Source organism: Ammospiza nelsoni, chromosome 1, assembly GCF_027579445.1.
Source record: "Ammospiza nelsoni isolate bAmmNel1 chromosome 1, bAmmNel1.pri, whole genome shotgun sequence".
Lineage (NCBI taxonomy): Eukaryota > Metazoa > Chordata > Aves > Passeriformes > Passerellidae > Ammospiza > Ammospiza nelsoni.
The window spans coordinates 26461396-26477684 of record NC_080633.1 but is presented as its reverse complement, the minus strand read 5'-3'; the positions used below and the strand labels follow the sequence as shown (position 1 = coordinate 26477684).

At 39.5% G+C, this 16289-nt stretch overlaps 1 protein-coding gene across 5 annotated transcripts in view; it reads right to left on the bottom strand.

Annotated features, from left to right (window-relative positions):
- Nucleotides 1-11795: 11795 nt before the first annotated feature.
- Nucleotides 11796-16289, bottom strand: part of UMAD1 (UBAP1-MVB12-associated (UMA) domain containing 1) — a 77939-nt gene continuing 73445 nt past the window's right edge. For all 5 annotated transcript variants that reach the window (XM_059480295.1, XM_059480261.1, XM_059480278.1 and 2 more), the window contains one exon: nucleotides 11796-13536. In XM_059480295.1, the coding sequence (XP_059336278.1) occupies nucleotides 13279-13536 (258 nt within the window). In that variant the 3' untranslated portion in view covers nucleotides 11796-13278. The remainder of the gene's footprint in view (nucleotides 13537-16289) is intronic.

Sequence of the window (16289 nt, the reverse complement as noted above, 5' to 3'; positions counted from 1 at the left end):
GTATCTTACTGCTTAAAAAATATGCAGGAATGCAAGGAGAAGGAGCAGTTGGTGAGCCCATGGAAAAGGTGACCATGTCCTTCAGAGCTGTTGCCTCTGCAGCTAGATTGGAAAGCAGATATCCACAGCCTTGGGGAATAGCTTGTGGCAGGATAAATATTCCACAAAGATGAGGCTAGGGGAAATTGAATTCAGAAATAGGGAAACTAAAAGTAAATGGAAAAGAACCCGATAAGGAAAAGTCAAAGAATAATCAGTGTGTGGAGACTAATAGAGGTTTTTTCTTCCAAGTTATTTCAATCAAGAGGCAAAACTTCCTCCACTAATTTCTATTTACATTTTAAAGTAGTTACTCAAGGTATCTAGAAGAGGATTAAGCTGCTTCTGGTTGGTTCAAACGTGACATAGAAGGGTATTAAAAACAAGTTTGTTAAAAAAGTAAACTTCACCAAAGTTTGCTTTAAAGTTTTCCACACTGTTGCTCCAAGAACTGTCTGAGATTACTGGAACTGAAAAACAGAGGTAGTGGTGTGGGAAAGCTCAGTTTTAGGGTACTTATGTGTAGGATATTTTCATGCTTTCTGTTTTTAATAATAATAATAACAACAATAACACTCCAGTTGGTTGTCTGGGTCTTTCATACAGCAAGAAGAAAAAAAATGTTTAAAAACTTGACTGTACAAGGCTGAGTGCTTACCCTCATTTAATGTGACATTATAAGAGAGTGACTGACTCTTGAGCTGGTGGTGTTCTCACAGATCCCACTACGACAAGTGGAAAGTTCCAGAAAAGTCTGGAACAACACCATGGACAAAGATCAGGATCTGGGTCTGACCAGCACACCATTAACTTCAGTGCACTCTCACTTGCAAGAACCTGGCTTATGGTGTTTGAGTACAACATTGCTTTTTTCTCACCAACTCCTCATGCAAAGATAAAACAGCTTTGCCACTTATGCCAATGTGTAAAATAAAGGAAATTACCCTCTTTGTCCTTTAGAATGATTCCCACATTTCCAGCCCTCTCTGGCTCATGCTGCTTTACACATGCAACTGAGGATCCCAGTAACCATGGAGATTAGGGATCAATAATATAATACTATTTGTTTATAAATTATCCATAGCCCAAATATCTTTTGAAAAAGGGAAATAGGCAAGTGAGATCCAGGCAGCATGCTCAGCTTATTGTTATTTTCTAAAATCAAATGTGATTATACTTTCTGTGGGTGCCCACCTTCCCATTAATAATGTTCTTTTCAAATTGTTCCATACAGTATGGATTAGGGGAGGTGACTGTTTACAGCAGAAGTACAAAGCCCCTCAATATAGAAGGCATATAAACAGGAGTCATATAAAGCTGCATATATCAATATAGAAGTCCAAAAAGTTACATCTGAAGGCCATATAGAGAAAATTGCTTCTTCTTTGGACCAAAACCCTTAGTAGGTACTACCAGGCTGTGTTACATCTCATGGTGTTTTTTGGGAAAAAGTTATAAAAAGCATATGTGTCATACACAAAGCACAATTCACATTCCTAATTATTTTTTCAGTTTAAAAATGCCCATCATAAAGCTCCCAAATGGTGGCAGTCATAATTAGGTTATCTCAGATAGTATCTCAGTGAAGAACCTGGAGGAGGTTTTAAAACTTTATAGTTGCTTTGCCTATTGGATAGCTAAGATATTTTCCAACTAAATATTGTTTCTTCCTCCTTGCTTTTAAAGAAGCAACTAATCAGTTTACTGAGAATATTTTCCACTGGAAAGTCAATAATCATCAAAATCTAAACTCTTCACATGCTTTACTATTCTGGTAACTTTTAACTTGTAGGGGAAAGAGTAGCTTGTCATTAAAAATAACTCCAAATGTTTTGTTGTTTTGAAAATTACTTTGCCAAAAAATAATATTAAAAGTGGAAAAAACATGTCACATTATTTTACAGTTTTAAGTAATGTAAACCCAGCAGTGACATATTTTATGTTTCACTCCATGTTGAGTTTGTTTCCATTGTATTCGGAATAATAATTTTAAAAAATTGTCAAAAAATGCAACATTTGTCTCCACAACATTTACATTTGAATAAAAGGCAAAGTATAGAGAAAAAAGAGCAATAATTTGTTATAGTGTTTCATTATATCCAGGGAATGAAATAAGGTAGGAAACTAGAGAATATTCTTGAATAAAATTATTGTTATCTGATCTGCATTGAGAAGCTAAGAGGATAACTGATTTTATGACAAATCCCACTTTTGTAGCAATTACATAATTATTATGTAATTGCCATGATAAATCCCTGGTTTATGATTTCACAAGAACAACTTCAGCATCTCCTGAGCTCAAGTCTGAGCTTGCTGAGCTCTCACAGTGAAGTCCTAAGGTTTAGACAGAAGGGATGAGTACATGTCAGCATTTCAGCTTGGGACTTTGGCTCCAGGAAATTCCAACTTACCATGTTTCCATTTCAATCCCAAAGTCATCTCAGGGCAGGAAAGCTGGTTTCCCTTTGGGTGAAACTAAACCAGGATAAGTGATGGGGAATCCAGAGGACATTCAGCCCGTGGGGCAAGAGCAACAGCAGTCTAAACTAGAAATATGTGTGAGAGTGGGTGTTAAGCCTTCAGCCTTGGGATTTTTACTCTATAGATCCATTCCCCTTGGGCAGCATTACTTGCTGACATGGCTAATGAGAAACATTACTACTCTAAATAATAACAAAGTGTCATCTTAAACTGACCTCTATTTAAGAGGATGGATAGAGCCCCAAATTTTCTGAAAACCTCCCATCCTCCAAAGGTGCAGCCCTCCTGCATGAATTTCAAAGCCAGCAATTCCATTACTTGCTGCTCCCACTGCATCCTTGCTCTGCAGGTTGAGGAACTGCCATTACACCCTGTCCACCCAGAGACACCCCCAGTGAGCAGCAGGTGGATGTGAAGCTTGCTCTGCTGCTGTCCAGGTGCCCAAAGGCATTGGTCCCGGTGGGATGGGACAATTGCCAAGCACCTCCAGCCCAGGAGTGGCACCTCCACCTCACCTGGAGATTGCTCTGGGCTGCCTGAGGCACTGAGGGAGCTGCAGGGCTGCTGTGGTGAACCCAAGCGTGCAGAACTTGTTTGCCCATGCCATCAGGCTTACTTCATCCTTCACTCCGAGCAACACCTGGAAACATTTGTTCTCTAATGGTATTTGGCTATAAACAGACTGTACTCAAATGATCTTACTTAGGTTGTTTTTCTTAAAACTTTCATTTTTTTATAACCAGTTATATAAAGGTGGAATACATATCCTTCTGTTTAAGTAGAGGAGGAAGGTGAGGATTTAACCCCGAGGATGAGGAGCCCCTCATGAAAGCCATGAGACTGCCACTGAGTTACTGTCAGCTTTGGGAAGGGATGCTCTGGGATGTAGGAAGCTGTGTGCCAAGGCCTGGACCTCTGAGGGCTCAGGTGGGGATCTGACAAAATGCAGAACTCCTCCTCTAGCTGCACACACTCCTTCCAAATGAAGGCAAAGTAGGGGAAAAAACAGCAGATGCCACAGCCTCGTCTTGATGTGCACCCAGGATACAATTTGGGTGTGTGTCTAGGAAAGAAGTCTTTCAGACCCCTGAATTAGATGCATAATTACTAGTAATTGTGAGTTAGGAATCTGTGTCCATGAGAAGCAGAGTTCAGATCCAGCAGGAGTTTGGAAATGGGACACAGTAATGGGAGCAAAATTTTGCCTTAGTAGTCAAAAAAACTTCCTCTTTCCCAATTGATCTCCTTGCTTCCACTGAGATCAATGATTCCTCAGTCTGCAGGATCAGCAGGTGAGCCCAGTGAGGGGCTGCAGGCTCCAATCTGTGCAGTGAAGCTGGCAATTAGCAGGATGTGCTGGCCTACAAAGCACAGCTCCTGCTCTGGCTGCCTTTTAGGAACCCCAGGAACAGCCACGCTGCTGAGCTTCTGGAAATACTCCACAAGGAGAATATGCCCCCACAAAGCAGCAGAACTCCCATGCTATGCTTAGCATTGCAATATTCATGCTCTTTTAGATTCGAATGAAATGGCTTAAATGGTCTAGATTTTGAAAAGAAAGTCAACCTCAGGACAGCCTGAATGCAGCTCTTGCCCCAGAATCCGTCCCAGTGGCTCCCAGTGCCACCCCACCTGGGCTACCAACAGCACTGGGGTTCAGGGGCTGCTCAGTGGCCCCAGCAGGCTGAGAGCTGAAAGCACCATGAAAAAGGCACAGATGACTGTACTGATGAAATTCTCAGATATTTCCTAAGAGCACAGAAAAGGTGAGATGGAGTTGCCCGAAAATGGAGATGAGATGCAATTGAAGGGCGTGCACTGTTGACTGGAACACACAAGATGCAGACAGACTCCTTGGCAGGCATTGCACACACAAACAGCACATTTTAAAAAACCATGGAAGGCAGCCACATTTTAATAGACTTTCTCCCTGTCCTTTTTTTAATCTTACTTCAAAGAAGAGGTCAGCACAATTCCTTTTCTCTGAGCCTTGTACTTGGAAATATCTAAGTCATTTAGACTAAAAAAAAACTAAAAACAAAATGTAGACTACAGAAAAAGAGTTGGACTTGATCCTCTACCAAGAGGGATCACTGTTCTTGACCAGATTCTGCCAGCAATTTCCTGATGAGTATTTTTTCCACATATGACATAAAGTCAGCCATGGGGAAAGGGATAGAGAAGATGAGTAAAGAATCAAAATAATACATTATATGATGCCTGCTAGAGAATGAGTCTGTCTTTAAATGACAAGAAAAAGATAGTAATGTGTTTTCACATTAAGTCAGTATTGACGTTTTAAAAAAGCTTTAAAACATACAACCAGATTTTGTAGTTAGGATGGGAAAATATTTTAAATTGGAAATGTGAATTTAATCCCCTCAATTAAATAAAAATATTTAAATACTTAACCTGATTGCTGCCAACTGCAATTTCCTATAATAAGGAATTATGAGGATAGAGAGCAGTTTTTAAAGGCACATGGTTCACATGGAATGAGCAAAGATTCAGGTCTGGAAACTGCAGCTTTGTCTGTGTAAATAGTCTCTTTGCCCCTTCACACAAATTACAACTGGGAAAATTTCAAGTAGTATTTTGTATGTGGCATTAAAAAAAAAGAGTCTGGTATTTTTTTCATGTGGACTGTTTGGTACCTGTTATTGACAGAAGATATGGCAAAACAACACAGGTTTTCAGCCAGTAGAGCCATATAAGGCCTCTAACTGAATTAAAGTACATACAAAAATTTTTCTGAAGATACTTAGGACCAGTCTCACTCCATGTGGAATTCCCTCTTTGTGAATAATCACCTTGTATGTCTATCCATACCTACATATACAGACACACATGTAACATATATCCACATTCTCTGTACATATATGTACCCTTTACATTAATTACATAATTACTAATACATAATTTTGCTGTGATCTTTAGGACAAACCCTGTTCTTAGTTATGATGGTGTAAGATATAACTTTGCTGAAATACAAGTTCATATAAAAATCTATTTTCCCTTCTAGAACTGCTTTTTTTGTCTGTGCATAAAATATCACTGTGCTGAGGGCAAGATGTAGGCACCAACTGGCAACTGAGCAGTGATGTGAACCCACAAGGCTGTTTTTTCACACATTTGGAGGAAGCAGCAGATTGAAAAATTCTGATTGCTGGCCTACAACTAAGCAGTATGTTCTGAAATCCACCTCAATCCATTTTAGGATGTGTGTGGTCATTATAAATTAACTTCCTCTGCATCTCCCTTCTCTGAACTGCAGTTCAATTCATGAGTAAAACTGTATCTACAGAATTAAGTTTTATTTTTATCTGACTTTTTCCTTAAATGCTACATATTCTAATTTCCTCCTCCTCCCTCCTCCATGGCTGGCAACAGACCAGCTCTTTCATTATATTTGGAGCAGAGAAACAGCCCACTGAATCTTCCCCAGACCACATCATCAGGTCTTAAACACTGTGAACAAATCAAAATACTTCTTTAAAAGTAAATTAATTCCCATTTATAATACAGCCTAGTGACAGTTCTGATCTTTGCAGATATAATCCATAGGGAGACAAGAAGGACAAAAAGCGGAAATAGATAACTTTGTCCTGTTGCAGGCATGCTGCTGGAGCTGTCTCTGGCAGCAGCTGGCTCCCTGCATAGACAGCCAAAGGAAGAGAGGACAAGCCAGAGGGTTATTCTCATCTTAATTGTGCACAAAGAGCTCCTCTTTCCCGTCCCTCCTCCCAGCAGATGGAAACTAGGATGACTGGGATTGTAATTAGGCACATCAGCATGGAGGAAGCAGAGAAGAGAGAAGATTTGTGTCTGAGAAATTCCCTGCTCAGACTCTGTGGCCTGGCCTGAGCCAGCACACCACCAGGCACTTTGGAAAGGCACCTGTAAGGTCAGGCTGGACGGACCTGGGACAAAAGGGTCAGGGAGGAAATCCTCAGGTAAGAATCATTCCCCCTATTTACCTCAAATTTCATCATCTTCATAATGTAATAAACATTACTTAATAATAATAAACACTGTGGAAAGGGATTTCTCTAGGCCAGAGGAGTTTTATGATCAATAGATACATACAAGGGGAAAAGGTAAATAGAGCAACCCAAGTGTTGCTTTGTAATTGTGTTGTTAAAAGCATTTCTGTCAGCTATTAGACCCTCAATACTTTTAAATATAAGAGCAGACAGCCAAATTGTAACCTTTTTTTTTTTTTCCTCCCTGATCAAAAGCTTAGGATATTCTAATTTCCAATGCCACCAGTGCTCTACACTAAATCTCACTGTGGGGATGCCTTCTCTCCTCTGTATTGCTCAGGCAAAGCCTACACTGATCCCGTTTGCTGAGACTGCTCTGCACACATCACCTGTTTGAATACCAATTTCAGTGGAAAGCCTCTAAAAGAGACAAATTATTGGTCATAATCTCCAGACAACAGTGATATTATCAGAAGTGATCTCCAGGCTGCAGTGATATATCAGAAATGGATGATGTTTCAAAGGAGAACTTTTTCAGTGTTATCTTCATCGTTTCTTTGGGAGAGCAGAATATGAGTTTGTGCACAAGCCAGAAAAACTCTTTGAAGCAAGATGAGGCAGAAGGTGCCAGAAAGGCCTTGTTCAGTTAATTTATCTAAAACCAGAATAACCTATTTGCAAATTTCCAAGTAAGATTTTATCCTTCAGTTGAATTACTTCATCTGTTTAATAAGGGTGTAGTAGGTGATTTTTATTCTTCCTAACTATATAGGAGAAAATAATCTTTGTGCAGCTAAATTGCTGTTGCCAAGGTCACACTGGGAACATTTTTCTTGCTCTGTGCCATTAAGATTATAAAACCCAATCTCATACCAACAAGTAATGTTTTGAGACAGTGTGCATGTAGTCTTATAAACAGCCAGAGACTTCCATTGCTACAGGAGATCCTTGCAGAGCAAATCTTATCTGACTTTTCTTTGATATCTGTGGTGAACAGACCAGTCTTGGAGTGACTCCCTGTTCTAGCACACAGCCTTTAGCATCACATCTGAAATCTCCCCTCCTGGTTTAGGCAGGGTGAAGTGGCACAGGCAAACTGCTAAGGCTGGCAGATCACAGAAGATGAATTTGCTCGGTTTAAAAAAAGGCAAATTGTTTTCCAAGAAGGCAGAGTTTGACTTCATCAGCGCCTCTCATGCTTGGAGGAGCTGTGTCAGGCATCTGTGATCACCTTTGCTTTAAGCACTACCACCCTGGAGATGTGTGTCTACCAGGATATGCCCCATGCTGGAAATCATCTGTCAGTCCCAGCTGGGTGGAGCAGAGGATCTCCCAGATACTGATGTTTCTAAAATAGGGTACAGCTTTCTTCAGAAGAACAGCCAGCCATCAGAGGTGGTGGTGAAGTCTCTGAGTTTGAGAAGACTCAGAAGTCTTAATTATGAAGGTGAACAGTTTTGGACAAAGCCTGGAAAATGGCTTTATTCCTACCGTTTCTCTCAGATTTGTACAAATCAATAGCTATAACAACAGTGTTACACAAAATTTCTGATGTGAATAACTGTAACATGAAATAATTTAGCTAGCTAGCCTCTAAGTAAACCAAAATATGTCAGCCATCTTTGTTCACTCGCTCTATTTTTTACAGCTGTCCTAGGATTAAATAATTTGTCTTCAATGTATGATATTAAGATTCAAGATGAATTTTAATACTCACTTGTACTGTAAAGCATTTGAGAGATCTTCAGGAAAACACTACATTTCCATTCCAATCAATGCTTCTTTATTGATGCCATTTCTTAACAGGATGGCAACTTCAAGTTTTGAAGCAGTTATTTTAACTTGATCATTGGGTAGGTGCATATACTGCAATCTACATCTGGTAAAAAGGAAGTTTTAAATTCCTCTATTAAACCAGTATCAATTGCCATTACAACACTTTCCTACTTTGCCCCCAAAACAGAAGTTCAATTACAACATGAACTACATTAAAGGATAGTGAACATTAACCCCATGTGTCCACTTTTAGCCATAATTATACTATGATTCATATGTAATACCTGCAAGTACTGTACTATTACTTGAAATAAAATTTGGCAGTCCTTTCTGGGATAAATTTAGTGCATATCTTCTATTCCACCCTGACAAATAGAGGGAGAAGTGTAGATGTTTTTTATTTGAGAGACAACTGAAGGAGAACTAGGCAAACTGCAGAAGATATAATAACAAAACCAATAAGAACAAAAAGATCCTCTGAATAAATTGATAATACAGATATTAAATATTCTACATAAGCCCTATCTAAACATATCAGAGACAAACTCAAAGGAATCTAAAGGAACAAAATGCAAAGGAATCTTAAAGTGTCTTCAAGAGCAGAATAAGCCAAGCAGTAGTTTGCACCAGTAGTTTTAAAAAACAGCTGGAAAAGGAAATTACACTACAGCTCAGCTCACAATATGTCACATGTTGCTTCATTTTCTAAAGGAAAACAGACAAATAGCAGAACTCTTCATAAAAAGGCTGGCACAAGGTCAGACTAAAGTTCTGCTAGTATCAGTTGCTTTAAATAAGTAATTCCCACCTCTGTGATGAGCTATTCCACCTGGGGCTTTGTTTTCTGAGCCCATCTGCTTCTTTTCCAGTGAGATTTAGATGGATGCTCAAAGCTGACCTCCCAGAACACTTACATGAACATTTGGATGTGAGAGGCTACTCTAACCATGATGCTGATAGCCACAAAGGGTTGGATGAAGGATGTTTATAATCAAGGCTCATCTTTTTTTTGTTTGCTTGTGAGCAGTTTCTTTCATGTTTTGTTATTGAAGTACACGTGTCAACTGACTTGAGAGGACAGCCTTGTAAATTAGATCTTTGATCTCAAGGGTTTATTTTATCTTTGCAGCAAGGAAAAGTGAATTGAATTGGCTAGCAGAACTAAGACCTCTCTTGTCTCTGGTCTACAGCTGCTGCATCCTTCTGGGGTCACCATAACTTCCACTTCCATCACTAGGTACTCTCTTTTGCTACAGAATTAATAAAAGGCTTCTCCAACACCTCATCATAACCTGTTGAAATCTTTACAACTTCTGGTTTATTTTATGAACCATACAGCCAGACTTTTGCTTTTGTAGAAGGGAGAAAACGCTGAGCTGTGATGCAACAAAGCTCTTTGAGCTACTCTGATACAGTATCAGAAAGTAAACTTTAATGGAATATTCAATGACTGTTTTTGGAGTAAAACACAATTTAGAAAGAATTCTGCATGGAAGGCTGCAGACTAAAAAGAAGGATCTGTTCCAAAATGTTCACACAGTATGTGATCCACTGATAATCTCCCATTACTTATGCTAATGGGCAGGCACTATTGTGCTGTCTACTACATGTGCACAAAAAGGACTATGGGACATGATACTGATTTGTGTCCTGATTCAGATCACCAGTATGATAGTGTCAGCATATTCTTACCATCTGCACTTCATTCAGTTTCCATGGCTGTGATTCCGGCAGGACAGCTAAGAAAGGGTCTGTGGGAACTCGTCTCTCAGAAGGACATTGAAAAGAAGAGGTAGTAGTTCTCTAGGAGGCTCAAAGTACAAAAATATCTACTGGTAAAGAACACAGTTTCAATGGAAGATACAAAAAGTTAAAATTTTTTTCTTCATTTAAGGAATTTGACATATTGATGGGAAGAAGTCTGGCCTAACACACATGCTTCCTAATTTTGTGAGCTCGTTACAGAAGGTCAGGCTTAGTGTTGATGAAAAGTTGCAGCACAGCAGGGTAGGCTGAATGAACTCAGCTTGGCTTACTAAACCTTTGTCTTGCTACAGCACCAAACAGGAGTCTACCTTTGGAATTTAAGGAGGATATTCTGCTTCTTTGTTGTTGCACAGTCTCTGGCTTCAGAAGGAGATCTGGTTAATCAGGAATGGCCCTGTCATCAGTAGAGGAGTTGCAGTTACTCAGGAAGGGAAGGAGTTACCCCCAGGAGTTGCACTTCTGGTTCCTCTCCCTAGTCACTAGGCTGAGCAGAGAAAACCCAAAGCAAGATGAATGATCATGTCATAACAGAAGGGTGGCTGTGGGCAGGAGGGCAGTTTCTCAAGCTCCAGTTTTATGCTATCGTTCAGAACAACCCTCTCATCTTGCCCAGGAGGCTGCTTTAGTGCTTTTGTGAACGTAACAGGTTCTCCAGCTAAAAATGCAATAAACTGTGTGTTATTTTGAGATACTGTAATTGCTGTGGTGAACATGCTCTTTGCATTTCTCCTTTAGGTGCTTCAGGGTGAAGCCCTCTCCTCTGTGACAACACAAGTGTGTATTTGCTGACTGTCATATCAGGGTTTGGATCACACTGTACAGACAGCAGAAACCAGATCTGTAAGCACCACCTTGACTGACCTGCTGGACACAGCATTGTCTGGTTCCATCTCTGACTCTGTCAGCAGGGAGTTGTCTGTAGGGACCATCCCCCAGTCAGCCTTCTGACAGGCTGCTTTGGATGCAGTTGTTCTTTGATTTACCTTTGAACACGTGCCATAAGGCATCAATCCAATTTTAGGGACATTCTCAAGCAAGGGGGAGGTTTGAGGCCCAGCCTCTGCTAAAGGGAGAGCAGTCAGGAGACACATTCCCAGTACCCTTGCTCATCAGTGGTGCTTTGCTGGGTGTAAATTTTACCCTTTACAGGAGACAAGGATGAAGACCAAATGTCTATACCTACTGTCCACATTTCTCATCATGGTGAATACAATCTCCTCCCTACTCTCCTTTGCTGCTCCTTTCCTTTTGAAAGGACACATGTGAGTGCAACAGAGCTCAAATCTGACAAGGTGTAATTATTTTAGATAAACTGTCTAACTTTAGGCAAAAAATTATTGCAAAAAATTACATACCAAGTCAGCTAGCAAATAAAGAACCAGTATTGTGAGTTTGTTTGGTCTTCAACAGTGCTTTACAGCTCTGCTTCTAGACCAGCTCAGCTGAAGAAACATTTCAGATTCAAAATGGACAGCTTGAATGGAAACATGTTATTTGTAGAATGATCCATTTTTTAACTGCTGGATATAAAATAATAATAAAAATTATTTTAGTGCTTTGAGTATGTGTTAACTAAAAAACTCAGAAAACAAAACAGTTCTGAACAACTTCATAAAATTAATTCTTCCTTCAATGTGGCCTGAGTATCTGAGTACTTCCCAGCTCCCAGCCACAGTATTCTCCAAGCAGTGTCATGGATGCCACCTAAACCATTCCAAGTCACCAACACACCACACAGAATCCATCAGATGAGAGTGTGATATATTTTATTAGAAGGACACTAATTTTAAAATGACACTGAAAAGATTTTCAAACTGAATTTCCAAGTTCAAGTTCCCATGAAAGCTGAATGGTCAGAGCTGTAGTAAACAATATAGGTGAAACCACATCATAACTCGCACATATAAAAAATAACTCATTATTACTTGGCTTTTTTATTTGAGTGCAGCACAGATATTCCCCTTGAAACAATACCTTCAAAACATTTAAGAACACAGCTGTCAAAAATATAAAATATGCACATTTAAAAAATTCTAAACCATTAATATTTAACAACCTAAGACATATTCACAATGTAATTTCTTCATCATTTTACAGTATCTATGTCAAATACTGTAAGAGGACCCAAGTCTTAAAATATACGTACTTTACACTACCACAAGAGTGTAAGAGCATAAAAAATACAGGAAAATATCCACCAACGTTTAGCACAATCTATATATTGTACCTCAAGAGAAAAAAACAAGTGTGTACCACAGGTCACACATCCATCACAAACTGTGATGTGACATCAGAGAGCTGTTGCTGGTGGAACAGCAGCTCTGGTCTTAGCTGGTAAAATGCTCAAAGCTTGTGAGTGGGGACACAGTGGTCTGTGAGAATGTGTGTTTAGGCATTTAGCAGTTTAATTTAGTTGGATAAGAAACAATGTAATGTTTTCCTGTTGTTAAACATTGCCATCTGTACCTCTGGCACACAAATTAAAAAAAGAAGGGTGTGACCATTAAAAGTACGTGTCCTGAGATTTCCTTCTTCAGGGGGCAAAGAGGTTAAAATGGAAAAGCTGATCTGTATATAAATCAGGAACACATGTGGTAATGAGAACAAACAGCAGCCAACAGGCAGGCGGGGACAACTTCTCCAGGCAGGCACAAAATGAGACAGACAAAATACAATCTACTGGAAATGGGAAGGAAGCAATTGATTCTCACTTTAAAATTGGTAAGTTTAACCAATTCTATTAATTCTTAATGATTACTTAAGGGCTTGTAACTAACTCTGAGTTTAAAAACTTGGTTTCACTGAAAAGCTCTCTGTCCAGTAGTGCAGAGCAGCATTGCTTTAGCATTAATATTGGTTTCTATCTGTACAAAATCAAGAGGTGATCTTAATATGTGTAACAGGATCTATGTGTTTTGTAACTAATTGAAATAACAAAACAGTTGAGACATAGACTTCCTCTTAAAGTCAAATGTTTGTGTCTGCAGCCTACCTACTGGAAGTAGATACCAGCAGCCAGTCTCCTACTGAGGCTTGATTTCTTTGGAAATAAATGCAGTATTTAATGTACTAAGTTATAGTTCTCTTAAAGCTAAGAAATATATCACAGTTGTGAATAACTACGCCTTTGATATACCAGCGGCAAGCCCCCAAATATTAGTCAATTAAAGTAAGTCTTTATCTTCAACTTAAGACTTGTTCCTTGACAGAGGCAGAAAAGATAAAGAGAACATTACGGATCACAAAGCACTGAATTTTCAAGTGTGAAGTCATACCAAAACCTTGATAAATTATCATTGATGTCGTAGGTGAGCAGCCGGTCAGGAACGTCCCCGTGGGTGCCCTGCACTGCTAACACATGTGGCGCCAGGGCAAAGGGGACATCGCTCAGGAGATCTGACATGAAAGGGCTGCTCTCCAAAGCCTGGCTCCTTTGATTTCCCATCTCTGTGCTTGATACAGGCAACTGTGACCGCTGCCCCGCATTTATCTAAAGAGAACAGAGGAACAGAAATTTACACACTGCAAATCAGGCTGCTATGGCTTTTTACTTAGAACCACAAGGACCTACTAACAAAGGGAAACAAAAGAAACCCCAAACAAATAAATAAAAGCAGTTTCAGAGTTCAGTTTAGGTAGATCTAAAATAGCAATTCTTAATACATGTTGATATAATTATTTGGTTCAGGTCCACCAGAATTAAGGCTGAAACAAAAATACGACTATTTGTAATGATTACTGAGATCACAGAAACACAGAATATGCTGAGTTGGAAGGGAAATTTGGATCATTGAGTCCAAGTCCTGACTCTGCACAGAGCACCCCAAGAGTCACACCGTGTGCCTGAGAATGTTGTCCAAACACTTCTTGAACTCAGACTGGCTACCCAGCATTACTCTGTATTTATGAAACCCATAAGGCTCATGGGACTTTTTGTCATTATGTTCAGTCTTGTTTAGGGGAAATTATTTCATACAATTCCTTTCATAAACTGATGAAGCTCCATCTTTTGTTCCCCTTGTGCCTTTTCAGAAGTTGTCCAAGAAAAGCATGACTTTAAGTGATTAAGAACTGTCCTATCCCAGTTATTTCAAAGGATTAATGATGTTGCTTGCCAGTGTGAAATAGAATTGCATGACAGGCTGGTAAGTTCTTTTGTATAGGGAAATATATGCAGTGCCAAATAAGTTCTTTATAGAAAAAACACAGTTCAAACTTAAAAAACAACAACAACAACCCAAGACACAAAACCAATACGGAATATAAAAACTTGCAGAACAACAGAAGTAGTCAACACAATTTAAGAGAATAATATTGGACACAATAGACTTGCAAGCTTTGATCCTGACCTACCAATATGATCTTACCAAGTGTTTATCCTGGCACTTTTGCCATTTAACGAACAAAGAAAATATTATTTACTCTGCCTCTAGAAATCAAATGTAATTTTTTTACTGTTTATAGCAATAAAATTCTATACAAAATTATACCTCTCATTAGGCACCCATAATGATGTTCCTGATAACAGGCTCTGAGCAACCTGGTCTAGTGGAAGGTGTCCCTGGCAATGGCAGGGGAGCTGGGATTTAAAGATGATCTTTAAGGTTCCTTCCAACCCAAACCACTCAGTGATTCTGTGATCTCTAGGAGCGAGATGTTTGTTGTAAGGATTTCTACTTTGTATCAGCACACATACAGAGATATTCAGTAACATGTTCGAAAGTGCTTAACAAGTCATGTCAGAGCCATGAACACAGACAGGAATTTTTGACTTTGATGAAGCCCAGACTTCTTCCTTTCAACCTCCCATATTCAACATGCAGCCAGAAAACTCCAAAGCTTACACAGCTATTAGGGAAGGAAGAGCACTGAAAGCTTGAAACACTAATTTGGTATTCGCTTGATCCTAAGAGTGAAATGGGTCCAGTCATATGGAGGTTGCCTGCACCCATGATTTTTAGGGGTGTAGTGCTGCTCAATATCTGACCTATGCTAAAGTTGAATATCCCAGATGATGGCTGTTCCAGAGACCCTGAGGGCGTTGCTGTCTGACAGAAGAACAGCTTGGGTGGTGGGGTGGTGGTGGGTGCTTTGTTTTCTTGCCCAGAGCATTTAGCCCAGGGAAAAGATACTTCATCTTCTTCTGAAAGAAAGGACTGGCTTTGCCTTGAACACAGCCTGAGCACTAGTCATTCCTTACACAATCCAACATTCCCTCTGGTAGGACAGATAAACCAGCACTGTCCTGGGTGGCACGTGCTCCTCCACAGCCTGCTGGGCACAAGGGTTAGTGAGTGGTGCTGCACTCAAAGGGGCCCTGACTTGGAAGCTTTTGTTCATACAATGATTTGAAACCAAAGGCTTAAGATAAACTTCCCAAGATCTGTTACTATCATGTCAGAGGCTAATAATGGAAAATTTCTGAAGGTTAAGAAGTTTATTAAAAGGAGTGATTGCTACATACAGTTACTAACCTTACTGGTTATGATCCAATACACAACAACATTCTCCATGCTACTGTAATACTGGTATGGCTATTACTACAGAATTCCTACAGCTACAGTTTACAGATATGTCTTTATTTTCCCTGTCTTTCCTTTTCTCAGTTCTCCATTTTTAGATGTAGTTAACAGCTCTTCAGAAAGCTACATGCAACAGCAAAGGCAACAGCTCATAGAAAAGATTTATTTTGGCTTTCCTTACTGATTCTGGCACCTTTAGAGGACAGGGACAATAGGAAAGCTAGCAGAGAAGTCAGGAAGATAGTCTGCATAATTCTCCTATTCCAGCTTTCCAAGCTGTGAGCAAAAAACAATGGGCAATAGTACTGGAATTCTGTAAGTTCAGGAAAAACACTAAAACCTCTTGTACTTTTCTCATCAGCACAGTTATCTCCAATCAGCTCTCCCTTTAAGAGGTATTAGCTTCTATGGCTGCTCATTGCTAACATTTTGAGAGAAGTCTTCCTTCTTGCCAGGGCCCAAGGTATGCATTAGAACAGAAGTCATAAACATCTTCTGGTACACACATATTCTCTTGCTAAGAACACTGCCAAACAGACAGAACATTTATTTATGTTAATATTCATCTGAAAAAATGCCCCACAACACTTCAGGTGAGTCCTTAAATTTGTTGCTGCTGTAAACTTAAAAACTTCACTTAATTTCTACTCGGCCAGAATTTATTACATTCCCTCTTGAAAGAAAGAAAGAACTTCATTTATTGAGGTGTTGGTATTTGCTT